This window comes from Pipistrellus hanaki (genome assembly GCF_964339955.1).
Source record: "Pipistrellus hanaki genome assembly, chromosome: 16".
Lineage (NCBI taxonomy): Eukaryota > Metazoa > Chordata > Mammalia > Chiroptera > Vespertilionidae > Pipistrellus > Pipistrellus hanaki.
The window spans coordinates 39,951,407-39,968,781 of record NC_140518.1 but is presented as its reverse complement, the minus strand read 5'-3'; the positions used below and the strand labels follow the sequence as shown (position 1 = coordinate 39,968,781).

General features: G+C 43.1%; 1 protein-coding gene across 1 annotated transcript in view; it reads right to left on the bottom strand.

The window, feature by feature from the left end:
- Positions 1-17,375, bottom strand: part of CFAP52 (cilia and flagella associated protein 52) — a 36,710-nt gene that overhangs the window by 13,818 nt on the left and 5,517 nt on the right. The window contains exons 3-8 of the mRNA XM_084863928.1: positions 17,021-17,157; positions 12,402-12,530; positions 10,384-10,483; positions 9,391-9,507; positions 5,535-5,635; positions 1,437-1,607 (exon numbers count right to left, since the gene is read on the bottom strand). Of these exons, the coding sequence (XP_084720054.1) occupies positions 1,437-1,607; positions 5,535-5,635; positions 9,391-9,507; positions 10,384-10,483; positions 12,402-12,530; positions 17,021-17,157 (755 nt within the window). The remainder of the gene's footprint in view (positions 1-1,436; positions 1,608-5,534; positions 5,636-9,390; positions 9,508-10,383; positions 10,484-12,401; positions 12,531-17,020; positions 17,158-17,375) is intronic.

Genomic DNA, 17,375 nt, shown 5'->3' with positions numbered 1-17,375 from the left:
ATGTAAAACTAGAGACCTGTTGCACGAATTCGTGAATAGGTGGGGTCTGGCTTACCCTGATCAGGGGCGGGCCAGCCAGGGGGAGGGGCCACGGGCTGTTGGCTGGCTGGCCCGCCCCCTGTTCAAACTCCCAGTCAAACTCCCGGTCAAGGGGACAATTTGCATATTAGCCTTTCATTATATAGGATGGCAGCTGATGCCCACAAATCATCTGTGAATAATCTTCAGTAGTCCTTTCCCTTGAGTAAGGGTTGTGACAAGGAAAATGTCAATAAATAAGTCTTTTGATGTCCTGGTAGACTGGAGCAGTGGTTGGCAAACCACATGTGTCTTTTTGGCCCCGTGAGTGTGGCTCTTCCATAAAACTTCATGGCACAGGTGAGTCTATTTTGAAGAAGTGGTGTTAGAAGAAGTTTAAGTTTAAAAAATTGGCTCTCAAAATAAATTTTAATCGTACTGTTGATTTTTGGCTCTGTTGATTAATGAATTTGCCAACCACTGGACTATAGGATAGTAGTTAACATTTCTTGAATACATCATAAAATATTTATATTAAAAGAGGCTAAATAAAACTTTTCCTGTAAATAATCATTACAATTTCAAAGAAGAAAATGAAAAGAGTGCTAGAATTCATGTTTGCAAATAATTCAAAACACTTTTTTGCTTAGTTATGAGAAGATATAAGATTGCAGACAAGGAAGAGAATCTCATAGTAATTGGTCCATTAGATTTTTAAAAATATATATTTTATTGATTTTTAACAGAGAGGAAGAGAGAGGGATAGAGAGAAATATCAATGAGAATCATCAATCAGCTGCCTCTTGCATACCCCCTACTGGGGATGTGCCTGAAACCAAGGTACATGCCCTTGACCGGAACTGAACCTGGGTCCTTTCAGTCCACAGGCCAACGCTCTATCCATTAAGCCAAACGGTTTTGGCTAGATTTTTTTTTTTTAAGAACAACTTATAAATAGATTAAAAATACTAATATGTAAAAAAGGGCATATCTTCCAGTTTGGATATAAAAAAGGAGTCAGGCCAAAACCGGGTTGGCTCAGTGGTAGAGCATCTGCCTGCGGACTGAAAGGTCCCAGGTTCGATTCCGGTCAAGGGCATGTACCTTGGTTGCAGGCACATCCTCAGTGGGGGGTGTGCAAGAGGCAGCTGGTTGATGTTTCTCTCTCATCGATGTTTCTAGCTCTCTATCTCTCTTCCTTCCTCTCTGTAAAAAAATCAATAAAATATATTTAATAATAAAAAAAAGGAATCAGACCAAGGCACAATAAAGAAAAAAAATCAATCATAATCTATTATGATTTATTATGTTAATAGATATTAAAGTATATTAATAAAATTAAATTTCTTTGCACACTACACCAAGTCTTCATGGTATTATTATTTTTAGGGATGAACATATTTTCCTCTTCTACTTACAAAGGAAAGACAATGTCCTGTACAGCTTCAAAGTGACAAGTGGCAATGAGAGTCTCTTTGAAATCTGTGAAGTTGACACGATAAATGTATGACTCTTCTGTTCCTACAAAAAACTGGTGTCCTTCCCCTCGGAGCGTGATAGAGCTGATACAACCTTGTAACTGGATTTTCCTTTGAGGAGAAGCAAAGAGGTAAAGCAGAATCACTTAACAATTATTTATTAAATGTGGGAAGCATTACAGAGGACACCAACCAGGCACATGACCTTGGAAATGACTTCAAGGAGTGACACAGTTACAAAGGCAGAAAGTACAATATTGGGTACCCATGGTCAAGCATAGGTTACAAGAGGAAATCTTCATCAGTGAGATACAGTTTGAAATGGTTGTGCAATGTGGTAGGAGTTGAATAGAGGGAATATCCCAGACAGGCATATAGGAACAAATGACCATGGCAATTAAATATTTCATTAATCCATTTTTCGGAAATGATCCTAAAATCGGGGGTGGGGGAGGTGGGACCCTTATGTCAAAGGATGTTATTATAACCTTAGTTAAAAGAATGAAAAATTGGAAGCAACCTAAATAATTAATTATAATGGAATAGTTAGATGATCCATGAGACAGCAACTTTAAAGAATATTTTCCTAGTCATTAAAATCATGTATAAAAGATTATGAAGTTTATATATAAATTATTAAAAAAAAAATTTAAGTTATATAGTAACACTAGAAGCCCAGTGCATGAAAATTCATGCACTGGAGGGGGGGGGAGCACCCCAGCCCAGCCTGCCCCCTCTCACAGTCCAGGAGCTCTCAGGGGCAGGAGGCAACCCAGCAATCAGGGGAAGGCCACACCCCCATCACACCTCAGCTGCTGCCACTGCCGGCAGCACAAGCCTCGGCCAGCCCTGGTTACCTGAGCCTTGGCCGGCCCTGGGTGGCTGGGCAGCCGACATCTGAGGCTTGCTGCTCCTTGGGTCCGCCCTAGGCAGCTAGGGGGCTGAGGGGATTGCGGGACTCAGGAGCCAGGAGTACAGAGTGGCAGGACCCGCCTGGGGGCATGCTGGGTCAATGCCCCATGCCTGCACCTCAGCAGGGCTGAGGGGACTGGGTGCTGCCATCTTGTGGCTGTGGGTGCCACCATCTTTGAGGGTGTGGCAGTCAATTAGCATATTCTCTCCTTATTGGCTCTGGGTGCCACCATCTTTGTGAGGGTGTGGTGGTCAATTAGCATATTTCCTCTTTATTAGATAAGATTAATAAAGATTTATACTGTTTTTTAAAAATACATTTTATTGATTTTTTACAGCAAGGAAGGGAGAAATATAGAGAGCTAGAAATGTCGATGAGAGAGAAACATCGACCAGCTGCCTCTTGCACACCCCCTACTGGGGATGTGCCCGCAACTCAGGTACATGCCCTTGATGGGAATTGAACCTGGGACCCTTCAGTCCACAGACCAACGCTCTACCACTGAGCCAAACCGGTTTCAGCTATACTGTTTTTTAATATTGTTTTTATTAAGTAAAATATCAGAATATAAAATTTTATATACCTAATAAGCACAATGATTTTAAAAGTTTTATGAATAACACAGATAAGAAGTAAATGCTAATCATAGCTATCTTCATCAGAATTTATAGCAATTATGTTATCTTCTTCCACTTTCTAATCCCCCTGCTTCCCAAATGCATAATGAGTATAAGTTTAAAAAAAAGAACATGTAAATAAATAAGGCCTTAGAAACCCAGCCCTCTGTGCAACTAATTTTGTTTTGATGACAAGAATTCAATGGGGATCCTGTGTACAGAGATTCATGTGTTGGTGGGACGTAGAAGCATAAGTGAAGAAAGAGAAGACCCCAAGTCATATTCCAGCTCCTTCACTGACTAGAGCTCTGTTACTCGGGGCCTCAGTTCACTCGACCACGGAATAACCCCTTTAGTCAGGGTTGCAGTGAAGATCAGAGATAACAGAGGCAACACAGGAGCCCACAGGAGGAGGCCAAGAACCATTGGCTAAACACTGGCATCTGGGCTGCCTAGAGGGCAAGGTGAAGCCCAGGCTACAGGGCCAAGGTCAGTGGTCTGTTTTGGCTCACTGTTCATCCCATGACTTCCTGTGTGAGTGCGTTCTCCAACCCGAGGAGGCAGAAATCACGGCATCCAGTTGGAGCCTATGGTTCACACAGGGTTATTTTGGGGACACTTGGAGCACAAACCTTGTGGTAATTGTTCATAGTTTATCTTCATACAGTGGAAACATTTTTGCATTAAAAGCCATGGTTTGGCTCAGTGGATAGAGCGTCGGCCTGCAGACTCAAGGGTCTCAGGTTTGATTTTGGTCAAGAGCATGTACCTTGGTTGCGGGCACATCCACCATAGGGCATGTGCAGGAGGCAGCTGATTGATATTTCTCTCTCATCGATGTTTCTAACTCTCTATCCCTCTCCCTTCCTCTCTGTAAAAATCAATAAAATATATATTTTTTTAAAAGTAAGGGGTTAAATAATTAGGGGTTTATTTTCTATTTTCACTTCATGTATCCAGAATCCACCTAACATGGTTCTTAAGTTGCCTCCCTCCCTTTTTCCCCTTCATAAAAACACATAGCTGGTCCAAACCCAGTCTCAATAAGACCTGTGCTGAGCTCTGGATTTCAAATTGCAGCCTATTTCCACCTCCCCTTAAGTCCTAATCCCCCATTTATATCCATGTTCTCATCGCCCTTCAGTTCTGTGTACACTGCATTTGTTTCGTGGTTGTCTTTTCCCTCCTGCTAGAATGTAAGCTCCATGCAGGCAGGGGTCTTTTTCTTCTTCTTTGTTTACTTTGTTCATTGATGTGTCCCAAGCACCTAGAATACTCCTGGCACATATTCTTAGTACAGATTCGTGCCAACGAAGACAATTGATGCTCATTCCTACAATGTGTATGGAACTACACCTGACTCCCATGGAGCTATCAACGACCTCGCGGAGCATGTCTGAGGTTCTGGCTTTTGTTGAAGCTAAATTTAAATTCTTCCTCTGCTCCTCTGACCTCGTCACGTCCTCTTTAAGTGTCTTTACAAAACCTATGAGATACTTTATCTGGACCAGGAAGTGACTCTATATTATCGTATAGTAACTTTTTCATATGTATAAACTAGAGGCCCGATGCACAAAACTCGTGTAAGGGGCTCAGCCCTCGAAGCTCTGGCTTTGTTAGGACACTCATCAGGAGGGATGTCCTGGCGGTTGTTCTGCTGTTCAGTCTAATTAGCATATTAGCTCTTTATTATATGGGATATCCTCAAAAAATGTACATATGCACTTTGAATAATTATAAAGGCAGCATTTATTAAAATACATTTCATGTTCAAAATTGAGCTATCAGATGTTAAGTGTATATACATTTTTGGGGGACACCCTGTATAAATATACCTTATCCCCAAACCAGACTGTAAGTTCTGGAAGACAGAGACCATATCTTAGCGTCTTTATTTTTTACTAACATCTGGCACATTGCGTTGGATGGAAGAGGTGCTCAACAAATACTTGTTAATAACAATGTATAAAGTTTTACTTCATTTTCTTTTATTTAGTTAAGCCAAGTAAAGTACATAACACAATATCTGGTACACAGAAATAGGTGGTAAATGTTGGCTGTTTTTATTAGAAGTTGTGTTCAAATGCATTAACTACTAACATAATAGTCAAGGGATACATAATGGATACCCGTTGCATAAGACATTTCATTGAATAAGCCAAATTTGAAAGTTTGAAATTTGAGGTTATTTGTTGAATAAGTTTGTAATAGCTCATTAATGAATGCTGTCATGGCTCAGTGTATTAACTAAATAAAAACATGTGTGTATTAGAAAAGAGGTATTTCCCTGGGTAGCAGTGGACTACTTTGGTTTGATTCAACGTAAGCCATTATCTTTTCATTGGTACAGAAACAGCCATCTACTGTGATTCCAACTACTCCTTGTAACAGCAAGATGCAATTCCTTCACCAAATATCTTTTTGCCAATATCAGTTTTTGTGGGCTTTAAGCAAACCTCCCTCTGGTGGGTCTCTCCCCACCCCAACCCTGTGGGGCCTGGAACTTACTTGATGGGTTTGTAGCTGGGGCTTTTACAGAAGACCAGCAATCCGGTTCCAGAGCCCACCAATAAGCCCCCCATCTTCAGGCACTTGATCGTTGTCACTCCCTAGGGGGAGAGAAAGCGTCATGAAAAAGGCCAACTGTGTTCATTATTAAGACAATGCGTGACCTGGCACAATGGGCATGGCCAGGGTCATGTCAATGCTGCCACACGTGGCTTGGATGAAGCTCCTGTAGGGGCTGTCTGTGGTGTACTCCGGGGCTGGCCAAAAGGGCTCAGTGCCAACAACAAGCTCCTGTGTGAAAGTAGCCTCCTGGTCCTGCAAGGAGCAGACTTCCTCCCTTTAAAACCCCTGTGCGTTGAAAATATACTAAAAAGTTAACACTGTCCATCCACTCGGAGGAAGGCAGAGCAGAGGGACAAGCACAGCCCCAGCAGCATTTGTTCCTCAGGTGCCACCGTCTTCACTTGACGCTTGTGATGCAGAGAGACCATGCTGGACACCCAGAGAAGACTCCGTATTGTCTGGTGACTCTATCTTATGAACGAAAGTGCACAGTACGTAACCTTACAAACAATAGAGAGCATTTACATTCAAAGCCATCTTCAGAGTTTGGGGATGTGTGATGGCCATTTTTGTAGCACCTACTATAAAGTTCTAATTTTAAAATGTGCTTGACCAATATTACATTTTAAAATGTTCAATAATAATGCAGATCATCTATACTAATAAAAGGGTAATATTGCTAATTAGACCAGATAGACCAGACATCTTCCAGTCATCTGGTCTTCCTTTCAGACAAAGCCACCCTGGCAGGGCTGAGGCAGAGGCGGTTAGGGGCTATCAGGCTGGCAGGGGAGGGCAGTTAGGGGTGGTCAGGCCAGCAGGGGAAGGCAGTTAGGGGTGATCAGGCTGGCAGGCAGAGGCAGTTAGGGGTGATCAGGCTGGCGGGAAGAGGCAGTTAGATTGGAGAGGGTGCAGGCTGGGCTGAGGGGACCTCCCCCGACACACCCTGTGCATGAATTTTGTGCACCGGGCCTCTAGTTACTTTTATAAGCTTGTGTCTTAATCAAGTTTGAATATTATAAAACAAATATTATGTTCTTTCAAGTTACATTAAATTGAATTTTGCCTGTTCTGGTTCAAAAGTAACTTCATGGCATTGGAGAAGAGAAACCACGGCTCAAGAGTATGAAGGCATGAACCAAAAGTGCCTCAGCAGGACACACCCTGTTGTCCTGCTATGGCACTTTTGGTTCATGGCTGATGCAGAGACAACCCTTAGATATATTCTTAGCATCTGTTCAGGGACTTGGGGAAGTGAGAGGTAAAGAGCTCAACAGAGCCTCAAAGTTACATATATGTGATTCCCAAACAAACTCTTTGAAGCTATAGATGATATTGTTCAAGTGACAGGTTTTGGAGTCTGCCTAGGTCTGTATCTCAGTCCCAATACTTGCTAGCCATAGATCCTAAATGGTAAGTGCCTTAGTTTCCTCATCTGTAAAGAATGGATAAAAAGGGTACTTATCTCATTAGACATGTACACGTGGTAAGGATCAAATGAGATAAACCAAGGGAAGTGTTTTTAATGTTCTTGTTACAATCATCACATCACCATCATCATCTTCTTCATTCTAGTACTGTCTGCCTAATAGGCCCTCTTGAAACCATTTTAATTTTTTACCCTTTTAACTGTAGAACTAAGATTTAAGTAGAATTTTAAAATGGGTATCAACAAGAAACTAGAAACACCAATCAGAAAGGATATGTGCACCCCTATGTTCATAGCAGCACAGTCTACAATAGCTAGAATCTGGAAATAGCCTAGGTGCCCGTCAGCAGATGATTGGATCAAAAAACTATGGTATATCTACACAATGGAATACTATGCTGCCATAAAAAAGAAGGAATTCTCATCATTTGCAGCAACCTGGATAGAACTAGAGAACATCATGCTGAGTGAAATAAGCCAGTCAATGAAAGATAAATACCACATGGCCTCACTCATTTATGGATATTAAAGAACATTATAAACTGATGAACCAAAAGTCAGATATAAAGACAGTAAAGCAACAAGCAGACTGTAAAATTAAAGCGGGGAGATCTGGGGGAGATAAGAGATCAACCGAAGGACTTGTATACATGCATATAAGTACAACCAATGGACACAAAACTCTGGGGAGGGAGGGTATGTATGGGAGGGGGGGCAATGTTAAAATATGTACACAGATAATAATTTAATTTAAAAAATCAATAAAATATACATTTTTTTAAAAAGTTTAAAAAAAAAAAAAAAGGGTATCAAGATCACTTGATGTTCCAACCAAATGTCTTCAGTGATACCTCCTAACCCTTCGCCCCATAACAGTGATTTTCCTTTCACCGGCATAAAGAGCACATGGAATCATTGCTTTGTGGAACCTACCATCAGGCCCAAATGGTTGGGAGTGAAAGCGTTCCTGGTGCCGCTGTGGACAGCACCTAAGTGACACTAAGGCAGCCAGCATCCCTCCTGGGGAGGCACTTCCATCCCAAGTGCTGGGAGGCAAAACTGCCCAGCAGTTTTCATATTGTGTTCTATGGGGTCTTGTGGAGTCTCTGGAGTTGGAACTGGCGGTATTCTCAGCCTTTCCTTCCTTAACCTGATCTGTTTTGTCTTCATCTATTTAATATATTGGAATCTCTCTCCTAATAATAATTTGAAAAAACATTAAACTACATCTCAACCTCCCGTGGGATTATTTCTAAACTCTTTTTTACTTATAGCTTTCTTCCATTTTCTGTGCATTGCTTCAACATTTTGAATATTAAATGATTATGTGATTAAGAAAACTCTGGCATGGCCCTGGTTAGAGTGTTGTCCCATACACCAAAAGGCTGCTGGTTTGATCTCCAGTTGGGACTCATATGGGAGGGAATTGATAGATGTTTCTATCTCTCAATCTCTCTCTCTCTCTCTCTTTCTCTCTCTCTCTCTCTCTCTCTCTCTCTCTCTCTCTCTCTCTCTTCTCTCTCTCTCCTCCCTCTTCCTCTCTCTCTAAAAATCAATAAAAACATATCCTTGGGTAAGAATTAAAAAACAACAAAATAGAACACTCTGACATATTCCCAGGAACAGTGAAGTATTTTAAAACTTCTTGGGAATGTCTGAGGGAAGGTACCTAAGTTTAGTTAGAACCATCTGTTCCATTATCAGACATGACATAGGCAGGTGCACAAGCTTTCAAATTCAAAGTTGAGTGGAAACAGCCCTTGTAACTTTCCGGGGGTAGTAGGAATAGCGGCATTCACTCTGTAAAGTTATCCTTTGATTGTAGACTTTTTATTTGGACTAAATATCAACATCTCTCGCTGGACTTTTTACCAGAATTGTTAGGAATTCTGCAAATATAAACAATAGACAATTTCTAGATTTTCTCCTGAATTATAATGCTGACCAAGGCTGAAATCTAAGATCTAGTTATTCGATTTAAAAGGTTATATGTACCTATAGTCTTATTGATCAAAGAACATGCTTCTCTTGCATATGGCAACAGGCTGCCTGCCCACATGCTGGGACCAACGTGATTACAAATCACTAGCCCCAGGCCATGTATTTTGAAGATGGGAAAAAGGTGTGGTTCTGATGCCCTAATTGAGGCTACCTAAGAATACCTTTGCTCTGAATAATAAACAGAGATGAGAGCCTAGAGAACTAGCCATGCAACTTAAGTTGCAAATTTAGGTGTGGCCTAAAAGTCGCAGACTTTTCTTTTTTTCCACAGACTCTTCCTTAACTAGAGTCTGCATCGGCAGTGAAGGGAAGAAATCAATGGAAAACACCAAAGCAGAGCAGACTGTGAAGGTCTCCACTCACCAGACTGTATTTGTCCTTCACGGGCCCGGTGTCTGCCATCAGTTTGGTCCTAGGGTTCATTTTTAGAACATCTCCAGTCGTGGTGCCAAGGTAGAAGAAGCTGTCATCACTGGCCACCTGGGGGTCAGAGGACAAAGAATCCTGAAGACCTGGCTTCCCCAGTGATGCCCAAGAGCCCGGTCAGGGACGGGATGAGCTTTCTCTGAAACACCAAGACCCACAAAGGCGCGCACGCTACTTCTATTTTCTCAGACCCAAAGGTGGGTAAGAAAGGCTCGAGGCCGAACTCAGAACTGGCGGAAATCTTAGACTGCAGTTAGCCTGTGCATTTCACGGGAAGTCTGTGTGTGTCTGAGGTTTAGTGTGCATACCCTGTGGCTCCCTCTCCTGAGACTCCTCCAAAGAGCTCCTAGGATGCGGCTGTACTCATCCAAAGAGAACAGGCATTGGCCGTATCTCCTGTTTTCCAATGGCTACGCCATAAAATGACTATGCATTAGACAAGAGGAGCGAGTCAATGGAGAATGGAGCTACAAGTCTGCATGTATGAATCCACATTGAAAGCATATGAATCATTCCTCTTTATGGGAAGACTGCATTTCAACAATGACTTGCATGGTTAGAAACCTTATTTCCAGTGGCAGAGATAACCTAAGCGGCACAGTGATGTGCCTTCTGGCTACACTGCCTCCCTCCGTGTGGCAGCCCAGGTCCCAGGACAACAAGACCCACCCGGCGTTGTGTCTAGCCTAGTCCAGCTCCTCTCTTGACTTCTGATGGGAGCTCCAGAATGGAGACTCTCCCTCACCCGTGCCTCCTCACTCACTATCTCATATGTTCAGACCTCCCCTCCCTACCCAAGCCCAAGTTACATGCACGCATACACACACACACACACACACACACACACACACACACACATGCACCTCGGTTAGTGCAGTTAACAGGAACTTGCACTAATAGTTTCTTAAAACAACACAGAGTAATACTTACTGTAATACACAAGACTATCCTTTTCATCTGCCCTGTGAGGCACTCAGTTGGCCAGATTTTTCTATTTGGGAGATCCAGTTCCCACACTCGGATTGTCCCACTACAGAAAAGAAATTCACAGTCAAGTGGGTGCCCATTTAACAACCCGTCTTCTCTGTTTCCTGTATGTCTTGGAGGTAAAGAGAACTAAATACATGTGAGGGTTTCTTGTAGTCTAGTGCTCTGCCGAAGATCTTCCCTTTGATGGTCACAGCCACCCTGCAGGGAAGGGCTATGATCCCCCAACTCTCCAAATGAGAAAGGGCAGAGGCTGCGCACGCCCCAGCAAGGGCTCACACCTGGCTCTCTTGCTTTGAAGCAAACACTCTGCCCACTAGAGTGAAAGTAGAAAGACATACAAATAGACAAGAAAACAAATGAGGAGCAAACCAGAATTCATAGGTGCTGATCTGTGAGGAAGTTTTGTTGTTGTTTTTTAAAAGGAGGACTTCATTAGGGGGAGTCCTGTCTTCAAGGAAGGAGAAATGAGGCTAAGCAACGAAAAGTCCAACAAAATCAGCACCTAACGTAAGACCTAGCATACAGGTGATAGATAGTTCATCACTATAGGTTGAGTTCATTTGAATGAATAATTATATAAATATATCATGATCAACATCACAAAGGCTTTAGCTAATAGCTTAAGACAGAAAATATTTTTTTTTAAAAACCCTATTGATCAAGTTCAGTTTTTCTTTAGCCTCCAGAGTTATTCCCATAATTAAGTGTCCAACAAGTATTTTGAATGCACTTTCTAAACTAAAAAGGAAAGGAACTTTTCCATGGCCTTCCTGCTAGCTGGCATCTGGATGCTGAAACATTGGGATGTGCAGGATTATCTCTTGGAGACGATCGGATGGAACACCTTACGTTGGGAGCATCATGGCGAGCCCAGTGTGAGGATGCCATACCAGAAATCCTGCTTCGGAGTGCTTCTTCTCGGTTCTCAGGGTCACATGAAATTTTAAAGCAGATCTACTAGTTTAGAGATTGCCCGAAAAACTTCTGTTTTGACTCCAATTCAAGTTTGACCCCTGGGGAAATGTTGTCCTCGGAGGTCAGAATCGGTTGATGCTTACAGCTCACGCAGCTGCCGAGGAGCAGGGCGACCCCATCACACAAAGGCCTCGTCCACCGGCTGAAGAGCTTCATGGGCACCAGCCCCTGGAGACAGGGTGGGACTGGGATGTGGCCAGCTGCTTTAGGGTCTGAGTTAGATTCGCTCCTTAGGGGCTGGCTGTCATGCCTTCTGAATAAGCCCTTCCTCACTGTTATCCGGAGAACAAATGCGTGCCACGTGTCCCCAGGCGGGGACAGGAAGCAGGACAGGTGCAGAGCAGCACAAATGCTTGACTCTGGTGGAAAAGGAGGCGATGCGGTGTGTCTCTCTAGACGGGAAGCCACAGGGAGGCCAGAAAGAAGAGTTCCAGCCAACCTAGACTTCCATATACTTCTGCCTGGCCTTCACAGATGTTTGACCTTTGAACTGACATGTGGCACGAAATAGGATGCTTTCATATAGGCTTGTGAGTCTGTACATTAATTTTTGCGGTTAGGCCGATGCCGGCCTCTGTTCTGACCTTGGTCCCCCTACTGGAAAGGATATATGGCTCTTAGTCAACCCCTGGAAACTTCCTGGAACAGTTCATTCCCAAACCATCATTTCATGAAACCTAAATCAGAAGCAGGTGGGGAAAAACACATCACCCAGTGCGTGACTCTGCAGAGCTCTCTGGGAGCACGGATTGGAGGGGATGTGTTATCAGGAACACACCTGGACCAGAACCGGAAATGGATTTAGCAGATGAGCAGAATATTTTCGGTGGGAAGCACAGATTTTTTCAAATGACCATATTTAAGACTTTAGGATAGGTTGCCAGGATCGAAAACATGTTCCCCCCACACTGGAATGACCGTGTTTACTGCATAAGCACATGGAGTGGCCTGTGGGTCCTGCACCCCCGGCTGCGGATGCGTACTTCCCGGCGGTGATAAACATCTCGTCGCGGACCCTGGAGCAGATCACGGCTGTGGCGTTGCCCACGTTGAGGAGGGCCGCGGTGCTGCCGCAGATGGCTTCCCGCTTGGCTACGCTCCACACCACCACGCTGCCGAAAGGAGAGGGACAAGAGAGTCAGGGGAAGACAGGCTTTTAAAGCGAGAAACAGTTCTTCCAGTGGTTCTAGAGAAAAGGAAAACACAGGTTACTTACAAAGGAACAAAAAAGTGTACACTCATCTGCCGTCCTCTCCCAGCCCCCCAAGACACGTCCTCAATCACACTGGATCTGAGAAGACAAATAACTGGCACTTAACACTTTTTTGAAGGAAGATGATTATGAGGTTAGAAACCAGCAAGTGCAACAATCCAGTCTGATGCTATGATAAAGACATTTTCAGACATTCAAGGCATAAAAGTTTATATCATGTAAAAAACTCCCTTGGGGAAGTTTTCCAGAAAAAAAAAAAAAGGCAATAAAGAGGATGACCTAAGGCAGTGATTCCCAAACTTCTCTCATGATGAGAATCACCTGGTGGAGTTGTTAAAAATACAGATTCCTAAATCCCAACTAAGAAGTGCTAAACTAGAATTTTTGGGAACATATAGGTAAAATTGTATATTTAACTTAGTGCTCTGTCTTAGATTGATTGGTGACTCTGTAAATTGAAGCAGATTTACTTGTGTATAAAAAAATCCTAACTTTATTATACAAGTTAAGTATACAATTTTACCTATAATTTCCCCAAAATTCTAGTTTAGCACTTCTTAGTTGGGATTCAGGAGTCTGTATTTTAACAACTCCACCAGGTGATTCTCATCATGAGAGAAGTTTGGGAAACACTGACCTAAGGCAGTAATCTCAAACTTGAACGTGCATCAGAATCAGTTGAGGGCCTGTTAAAGCAGAGTGCTAGGACCCCTTTCGGTTGTTATGTCCTCGTATTATAGAAATAGAATACAAATGTTACAAACCTTGTCAATGTAAAACATGCCTACTTATAGTTCCCAAATTGTACACATGTGGAATGTGTTATCACAGGTAATCTAAAATCAAGGTCTAACCAAGATCTCCAAGAATGGAGAGGTAGGAGACAATCAATATAAGAGCCATACATTTTTTTTCCTTAGTAAGAAATTGATAGTTACCATTTTTTAAAATATGTTTTATTGATTTTTTACAGAGAGGAAGAGATAGGGATATAGAGTTAGAAACATCGATGAGAGAGAATCATTGATCAGCTGCCTTCTGCATGCCCCCCACTGGGGATGTGCCCACAACCATGCCCTTGACCGGAATCGAACCTGGGACGCTTCAGTCCACAGGCTGACGCTCTATCCACTGAGCCAAACTGGTTTTGGCTATAGTTACCATTTAACAAGGGAAATTTGAGAAGCATATCACTTAGAAGATTATACTGATAACTAGATGAACAACAACAACAAAAACCCTCTTAAAACCAAGTACTTTGTGCCCAAGAAAAAAAAGCATGTGTACGTATAAAATCTTACACATGAATATTCATAGCCTATAATAATAAAAGGGTAATTTGCTAATTAGAAGGGACATCCTTCCTGATGAAGCCAGGGCCAGAGGAAAGCCAACTCTGGTCCCGTGCTACAGGGAAGCTGGTGCTGGCAGCTGGGGGGGGGAAGGAAGGCCCACTCTAGCACAAATTTTCTTGCATCGGGCCTCTATTTATTAATGATAGCCTAAAAGTGGAACAGAGCCAAAAATTCATCAACTGATGAGTGGATAAAGAAAAAGTGGTATATCCATACAATGGAATATTTTAAAAAAAAATATATATTTTATTGACTTTTTACAGAGAGGAAGGGAGAGTGACAGAGAGCCAGAAACATCGATGAGAGAGGAACATCGACCAGGTGCCTCCTGCACGCCACCCACTGGGGATGTGCCCACAACCAATGTGCATGCCCCTGACTGGAATCGAACCCGGGACCTCTCAGTCCACAGGCCGAAGCTCTATCCACTGAGCCAAACCGGTTTCGGCCATACAATGGAATATTATTTGACAATGAAAAAGAATGAGGTAGTGATACATGCCACCATATGGATAAACCTTGAAAACATTATGCTTAATAAAGTAAACCATTCACAAAAGGCCACATATTGTATGACTCCATTTATTGGAAACATCCAGAGCAGGCACATCTATAGAGACAGAAAGTAGATGAGAGGTTGCCTGGGGCTGGGAGGGCAGTGGTGGAGCGGGAATGAGGAGTGGCCCCTAATGGGCATGGGATTTCTTTTTGGGATGTTGACAATGTTCTAAAAAATTCCTTGGGGAAGTATTTTCGCAAAAAGAAACACAAACAGCCGAAACCGGTTTGGCTCAGTGGTAGAGCGACTGTCTGCGGACTGAAAGGTCCCAGGTTCGATTCCGGTCAAGGGCATGTACCCGAGTTGCGGGCACATCCCCAGTAGGGGGTGTGCAAGAGGCAGCTGGTCGATGTTTCTCTCTCATCGACGTTTCTAGCTCTCTATCTCTCTCCCTTCCTCTCTGTAAAAAAATCAATAAAATATATATATATTTTTTCTTCATATATATATATAAAGAAACACAAACAAACAAAACAACAACATCACAGAACCACTCAACTATATACCTTCAATGGATGGATTGTATGGCACTTGAAACATATCTCAATAGAGCTGTAAAGAAAGAACCCAAGTGCCTCAGGAGAGTAGAGCTCTTCATGATGGAGGGAATGTGTATTTTGAATTCATCTGCATAGTTAGAAAACATACTTTCTTTATAAACCATGGACATGTATAGTTTTAATTTTTCAAAAAATAAGTTTAAAGTGTAAAACTAAGCAAAAGGCACTGACCTGGAGAGAGTTGGCTGAGTAAATTCCAGCACATCCGTGCAGTGGAATACCGTGCAGTCATTGTAAAGAACCTAGTATATGTCTATGTGTGCAACACACAGACTATGTTCTTCATATCAAGTTAATCAAAAAGCAGGGTGCGTTACAATACTGATATGTGATAATATTAGTGCAAAAAAAAAGTTCATAAGTAGTTTACAAAATATCTTTTAAAAGCATGCACACACAAACTTGTCAAATGTCTACTAGAGTCGCCAACACCCCTTCTGCTCCTCATCCTGTGTGTAGAAGCCAGGTGGTTTGGGTAGAAGGGACCCTGTCCCAGGTTCAGGGTTGACCCCTGATTATCCAAAACCAGCCCTCGGAACCTTGTCTTCCTCACCACCAGGGCTGTTCAGGGGTGGGCATGTTGCATGTTCTTGCTTAGCAATGTTTGTTTTCCTTCCTTTCTTTGGAAAAGAAACTTGCTTTAGAATGTTTTTCTCAACATCCCCCAACCTTCTGCAAGCAAATTTTAGATAGCCTAAAATCAAGCTTTAAATGACAGAGGAGACGAACAATTTGCAGTTTGGCTAAAGGGCCATCTTTCTCTCCTCCATCTTTCAGGTCTAGCCTGGGCATCTTTCTGGCAGAAAGACGTGCAAGTGGAAGGGGCCTGACTGCCAAGCTCCAGGGATCTCTGGGGTGAGACGAGGCATCAGTAGTTTCCAAATTTCCTTGGGTGATTCCCATGTGCACCCAAGGCTAAAAGCAACTGCTTTAAAGATAAACTAAGAATAGTGATCGATGACTTCTGGGTGCATTTCTTATCACAAACAGTCCAATTGGGATAGTCCAGGGAAGGTGCTCAACAGGCAAAAGGAACAACTATTAAAGGTGGAAATCTCACTAAAACTCTGTGGGCCTGCTGTTCAAGTCTGGTATACACACAGAGCTCCCACTGTATCACTACACATAAAAGTAATTTTTTTTTAAAATACACCCATGGAGCTCAAACAAGAAAGTACCTTGTATTGAGTCCACCAAAGTATTGAATCCTACACACACCTCAGGTGTTGTTATTTTTTCTTCTTCAGGCTGTTTACACGGGCATATGGACTGTGCTGATTGTTCCTCCCAATGCAGTGTTTTTAAAGACTTTCCCCCCAATTTCATTTGTATGTATTCTCTGCCTGCTCACTTGACTATGAGTTCCTTGAGGGCAAAGGTCATGTCTCGAAGGAGGCAAGCTAAAAATGTCGCCTCTGGCATCGCACCGCCAGGGTTTGCCTCTCTTTAGTAGCCTTTTAGTCCCTCCTGGCCGCAACAGCTCCCACCTCCTGGGGTCGCTGTGAGGCTTAAATGGGATACCGCAGTTCAGGTGCAGCCCACACCTGGCACATACAGAGTACCTGCTCACAAAAACCGGCTGTTGCCTTTGCTGCTGCTGCTAATGATGGTGATATCATCTTTTTCTTTTCTTTTTTTAAATAACAATGATCCTCAAATTTAGATGCACATCCGAACCATATGGGAAGCTTTTATTGCTCCCCAACGCCAGGCCAATCAAAGCTGACGGTCTGCCGGGGGAGCCAGGCACCGGTAATTTTCTAAAGCTCCCCAGCGCCTTTCCGTGCCCAGCCAGAGTGCTATGGCCTTTCCTTCCTCGGCTTTCACACAACAGGGAACGTTAGTGGGGAGAGGGTGCTTGGCATGACTAGAAACACGCCTGCTGGAACATAACTAAGCATATTTAGTTCCTTACCATCCGTCATCCGGGCCTCCGAGCGATACCAGGTGCAGGTCATTTGGCGAAAAGGCCAGGTCTTCAATTTTGCCCTTGTGGAGTGACAGCCGAGCAATCAGCTCCCTCTTCATGTAATCCCACAAGATGATGTCTGCCTGGGAGAGAGAACACACAGCCGGGTCACAGACAGGCCTTTCAGAACCCGGGGAGATGGCTACTTTCTAGAAAGTACATCATGTCCTACAAGCACCACAGCAGCAAAAATGGAAACGGTTTTGAACCGTGACTTCTCTTACTCCTGAGCAGATCGGTCACCAGCAGCAGCATGTGGTGTAAGGACGCCAGGTTCCTTCCCTCTCGGCCTGATAGGATG